The 6,000-nt window shown below is 41.7% G+C and overlaps 1 protein-coding gene across 2 annotated transcripts in view; it reads right to left on the reverse strand.

Annotated features, from left to right (window-relative positions):
• flvcr2b (FLVCR choline and putative heme transporter 2b) overlaps positions 1-4,294 on the reverse strand; it is a 41,096-nt gene extending 36,802 nt beyond the window's left edge. For both annotated transcript variants that reach the window (XM_060913561.1, XM_060913560.1), the window contains exon 1: positions 3,294-4,294. In XM_060913561.1, coding sequence (XP_060769544.1) covers positions 3,294-3,857 — 564 coding nt within the window. In that variant the 5' untranslated portion in view covers positions 3,858-4,294. The remainder of the gene's footprint in view (positions 1-3,293) is intronic.
• Positions 4,295-6,000: the final 1,706 nt, after the last annotated feature.

Below are 6,000 nucleotides of genomic sequence, written 5' to 3' on the forward strand. Positions count from 1 at the left end.
TGAAATAACTTCTTAGTCTGTTGAGACATGGCCCGTTATAAATTTGCTGTTACCAGGCAATGACTAAGAACTGTATTATTAGGGTCAGTGTAGTTGTAGCAGTGTATTAGCAACTAGCTGTTAGCACTAGCTAATGTCAACAACATCATAGCTGGTATGTTACTGTAGCAATGTTTACGTTCAGTCATTTGGATGACTGTTAAAACCTTTCAGTCTCAAGTTTTTCCTTTACTGGATTTACTAGTTTACTGAGCTAGCGCGCTCGGGCAAGCCGGGAGCTAGCGTGCGCTAGCCAGCCTGCTGGCCGGCCGGCCGGCACGCGCTAGCTCAGTAAACTAGTAAATCCAGTAAAGGAAAAACTTGAGACTGAAAGGTTTTAACAGTCATCCAAATGACTGAACGTAAACATTGCTACAGTAACATACCAGCTACTGTTGTTGACATTAGCTAGCTTGCCGTCCAAAATGGCGGACACCGGGGCATCACGTGACCCTGTGACGTCAGGTGAAATACCTCAATTGAGCTGTTATATTTACAGAAAAATTCATGTTAAAAGGTGTCTCATGCTGCATCAGATTCATCAGAAGGTGGTAACTCAGGTGACCTGCAAAGAAATTCATTATATTTTGTGAAATTATTCCTGTCTAAATATAGGTTATGGCAGCCATCTTGAAAAAAAATTCAAAAAAAAAAAAATGCCTACCTACCGACCCTAGTTTTGAAATCTACGTAACCGGAAACACACATTTTTTTTTTTGGCCTCATATACACTACTGATTCTTATTTGTATACATTGTATCACCATTTATATTGAATTATTCCTTGGCTGTTATTGTTGCTATATCTGATCAGTATTAATTTGCTAATTCATGTCAGCTATTTCAATAAATGGTATCTTTGGAATAAACTGTGTGCAATATAAAAGCAATACTGGGCAATGTGCAATATAAATGTGCAATACCTCTCCTGCTGGACTTTTTTTTTCTTTTTCTTCTTCTCTTTCCCCATATCTTATTCTTTTTTTTATATTTGTATATGTAAATACTTAATTTCATTTATCTAGAAGTTTTCTCTATTTTCTATTCTCTGTTTATCCTGTAATTATGCTGCTGGAATTTTATTTTCTCTGAGGGAACCCTCCCAAAGGGATCAATAAAGTTCTATCTAATCTAATCTAATCTAATCTAAACTGTATCCTGTCTATTGTGACAACATTCACTGAGCGCCAACCTCTGCCAAACAAGCATTCTAATTGCCTTCGCCCATTTGGTTGTTATATGAATGCTATAGATCTAGAGTAAACGTATTACATTAGAGCTACAATAGTCAATAAAACTATAGCAACATCACCACGAAGTTATTCCATTGATTTTAATAGTTTAGCTATAAACTATTAGACACTTGAATTAGTGATTAATGAATTTATGAGACTGATCCCTTTTTACATGAGACTGATTTGATAAGCCTATTGCACCTACATCATCATAGTTAACCTTTAACTTGCTGGCATTACATCCAGATCAAAACGTGGCGTGTCAGAGTCTGAAGCGTTTCATGTTTCACTGAATCGATAACCTACGCAGAGCCACGTTCACTACCATCATGGAGATTGACAGATGAGCCTCAGACTTACCTGCTAATTGCCATGAAGACACCATTTCAAGTGACCATGCCTACAATTTCTCTTATCGTGAATATAAAGAACAACAGACCAGCCTGTTTATCCTGTATCAAGTGATACTTTTCTTTCAGCCGTGATTGACTCTGAAGCTGCCTGAAACAGTTCCCCACCAGTCTGGTGTAGACGTTAAACGAGCGCATCATTAAACTGCAACACCACTATTTCTCTGGAACCATTCGAAATATTCTGATATCAAGTATCATAATAAAATAAGGTAAGTAATGTCAGAAGCAGGGCGGCACGGTGGTGTAGTGGTTAGCGCTGTCGCCTCACAGCAAGAAGGTTCTGGGTTCGAGCCCCGGGGCCGGTGAGGGCCTTTCTGTGTGGAGTTTGCATGTTCTCCCCGTGTCCGCGTGGGTTTCCTCCGGGTGCTCCGGTTTCCCCCACAGTCCAAAGACATGCAGGTTAGGTTAACTGGTGACTCTAAATTGACCGTAGGTGTGAATGTGAGTGTGAATGGTTGTCTGTGTCTATGTGTCAGCCCTGTGATGACCTGGCGACTTGTCCAGGGTGAACCCCGCCTTTCGCCCGTAGTCAGCTGGGATAGGATCCAGCTTGCCTGCGACCCTGTAGAACAGGATAAAGCGGCTAGAGATAATGAGATGAGATAATTGGAATTTGGTAATTCGTTCTTGAATCTGCGCGTTGATTTAATTGACAGAAAAAAGTTAGTGGCTAAAAAGCTAGCTAGTTAGTATATAGCAAGCAAGGCCCACACCAAACAAAATAGTTTATATTACACAGACCCGAGTGTTTTACTGGGAAATACGCCACTCATATTTTTCATCCGGGACATGGAGAACCAAATTATTATTATTTGGGTATTTAGAATTTGTTTATTAAACTGTTTTTCCTGTCCTCATCCTTGCTAATAGAGGATATTACACAGCTACGCAAAGATATGAAGTTTATCGTCAAGTGGTGAGTGTACGGTATATATCACGAGTGACTGGAGTGAAATATTTTCAACACGAGAAGATAAACTTCATACAGTATCTTCGTGCCACTGTGTAATGTTCTTTATATTATTATATGGAAATCCACAAAAAAAGAAATATGCAAGTTAATCAAAAGAATTTTAATTTTGAATCGGGTCGCCATTTTGGCAACGTGTGTCTAGTCAGCAGGAAAACACTGGGAGTGACGTCATCGGAGTGAAATATTGGGAAATGTATCGCTCAGATCCGCGATGTGTTTTCGTGTTTCGTCGCGTCGTGATTTCCTCACGAGGGACAGATAGAGATTTACGTCACGGCTTTGGTTCTCCATGTCCCGGATGAAAAACGTGAGTGGCGTATTTCCCAGTAAAACACTCGGGTCTGTGTAATATAAAATATTTTGATTGGTGTGGGCCTTGCTTCAAGCCCCTAAAGGTTCAGAAACGGCCTTCATCTTGTGTTAACGTGCAAGATATTTGTCGTTTGTCAGGCAACATTGCGACATACGGTACGTCAGATGATGAGATGAGATCTGTCGGATCCTGAAGCGTGTTTCATGTGAGCGTCTTCGGAAGTGTGAATGCACTTGTAAATCAATATGGTACGTTGAGTGCGTCAGATTATTTGACAGGTTGAACAATAATTACGAATGAATATTTCTTAATTAAACACACCTGATTTCCAAAAACCCCGATGGAGCATGCGGTGGAAACCTCATCTGACCCAAACCACACTGAGGCGATGCGTGAGGGCATCCCAAGGATGAACACCTGAGCCACGGAGCATGTCACCTGACCCAGAAAGGTGACAGGAAAAAGGTTGGGCCTGGCGCTGGCCACTTTGATCCACGTCCCGGCGCAGTTGAGGGCCGTGGCCGCGAGCGCCACCACGCGGAGGCCTTTCTTGTCCAGGAGCCATGTGACGGGGAAGATGAGTGGGATGTAGGTGAGCATGTATATCATCGACATCCAATCTATGGTGAAGGAGTCAACATTGTAGAACTTCATGAAAATGTTGTTGATGATGCTGTACTGGATCCACTGATAGGAGTTACAGAGTGAATAAGAGCTGAACAGAAACACGATCAGCCATCTTCTTTTGTACAAACGGGTCTCCATCTGATCCCGACACTCCACGCTGGGCTCCGAGAAAACCTGCACTTGGCTTTCGCTCTGGGCTTCGCTGTTGGAGAAACATTTCTTGTTCACCTCTCCGTCCGAGTTTCTCTGCTCTCCCATGACGTCCAATTCAGTATCAGATTCAACATACAGATCAGATCAGATTTGATCAGATCCCTTGGAAAGAGTCAATCAATCAATCAATCAAGAAAGCTTGTTTATAACCATCTCAATGGAGCACAAATGATCAGTTCCACTCATTCACATCATTGTAGAGTTTTTAATTAGTCTTTCTTGTAAAAGCTAAACATGACTAATCATAAACCTGAGTCTTGATAAATAATGTTAATTAGCCAGCTAATTAAATTAGGATTAGCTTCAATCTTTACAGAGATACAAACTAATTCATTTAACAGAGCCAATCTCTACAAAAACACAAAAGTCCCTCATTAAATTAACTTATTAAAACTATATTTAAAAAAGGTCACACAGCTGTGGTCTTAACACAAACTGCTGAAGTCAGAACCTTCGGAAGTTTCCCCCCCAGCATGGACTCAGACACCTGACACTTCAGCACTTTTGCCCCGCCCCTTCCACTGTGATTGGTCAGTAGTTTTCCGCCTTCTGTAGAGGGCGCTGATTGGACAACAAAATACTTTTCAAAATTAAAGTCATCCATTCTACATGCACAAACTATTATACATCACTATTCTACCTACACTACCGTTCAAAAGTTTGGGGTCACTTTGAAATGTCGTTATTTTTGAAAGAAAAGCACTCTTCTTTTCACTTTAAACTAATCAGAAATCCACTCTATACATTGCTAATGTGGTAAATGACTATTCTAGCTGCAAATGTGTGGTTTTTGGTGCAATAGGTGTATAGAGGCCCATTTCCAGCAACTCTCACTCCAGTGTTCTAATGGTACAATGTGTTTGCTCATTGCCTCAGAAGGCTAATGGATGATTAGAAAACCCTTGTACAATCATGTTAGCACAGCTGAAAACAGTTGAGCTCTTTAGAGAAGCTATAAAACTGACCTTCCTTTGAGCAGATTGAGTTTCTGGAGCATCACATTAATTTGTGGGGTCGATTAAACGCTCAAAATGGCCAGAAAATGTCTTTCTGTTCATTTTACAACTTATGGTGGTCAATAAAAGTATGACTTTTCATGGAAAACACCAAATTGTCTGGGTGACCCCAAACTTTTGAACGGTAGTGTACTTCTTTCAGTAATAAAATATAACACAAACTGCAGGAAGTGAAAGTGAATTCTCATTTTGTTTCACACGCAATATTAGAAAACCATCCATCCTAGTGGGTGCAGTTAGTGTAAGGGCAGTATCTCACTGGGCGGCGACTAGTTGGAGACACAACAATTGCGATGATAAAATATGCGAATTAGCGACAATTTTCACTTGGAATCGCACTGAATTGATATTCGCATATTTTACCGCAATTGTCGTGTCTCCAACTAGTCGCAGGCTGTCGAAGCCCGGCTTTCCTTCGGCAGGCAGCGAATTAGAAGAAGCCTCACGGAAACTAACTTGAGAAGGGTTCGCGACGGCTTCATTTGCGGCTATTTTGAGAGAAATTTTGTCGCACGAATTTTTTGAACATGTTCAAAATTTCATCGACGAAGGAGCGACACTTTACGACTCATGCGAGGAAATTGAGAAGCCCCGCGAATGTTTCAAGACACTTTTGAACCTCTCTCGCGAATGACGTTCGCAAGCTGTCGCAGCCCAGTGAGATACCGGCTTAAAGCGAGTGTGGAGATCTTTTTGAAAATAAAGGTCCAAGTTAAAGACACGAAAATTAAAATGTTATTCTCCAAACGCAAAATGTAAGATTATGTTGACAAATCTCTCACACAGAGCTTGAAAGGCAAAGATATTATGTGATTAGCCTGTTGACTATTACTCAGTGAGCTTCGTTTTAATGTATTATTCAGGATTTAAGGAGGGCGGCACGGTGGTGTAGTGGTTAGCGCTGTCGCCTCACAGCAAGAAGGTCCGGGTTCGTGGCCGGTGAAGGCCTTTCTGTGCGGAGTTTGCATGTTCTCCCCGTGTCCGCGAGGGTTTCCTCCGGGTGCTCCGGTTTCCCCCACAGTCCAAAGACATGCAGGTTAGGTTAACTGGTGACTCTAAATTGAGCGTAGGTGTGAATGTGAGTGTGAATGGTTGTCTGTGTCTATGTGTCAGCCCTGTGATGACCTGGCGACTTGTCCAGGGTGAACCCCGCCTTTCGCCCGTAGTCAGCT

The sequence above is a fragment of the Neoarius graeffei genome, chromosome 2 (assembly GCF_027579695.1).
Source record: "Neoarius graeffei isolate fNeoGra1 chromosome 2, fNeoGra1.pri, whole genome shotgun sequence".
NCBI classification, from domain to species: Eukaryota; Metazoa; Chordata; class Actinopteri; order Siluriformes; family Ariidae; genus Neoarius; species Neoarius graeffei.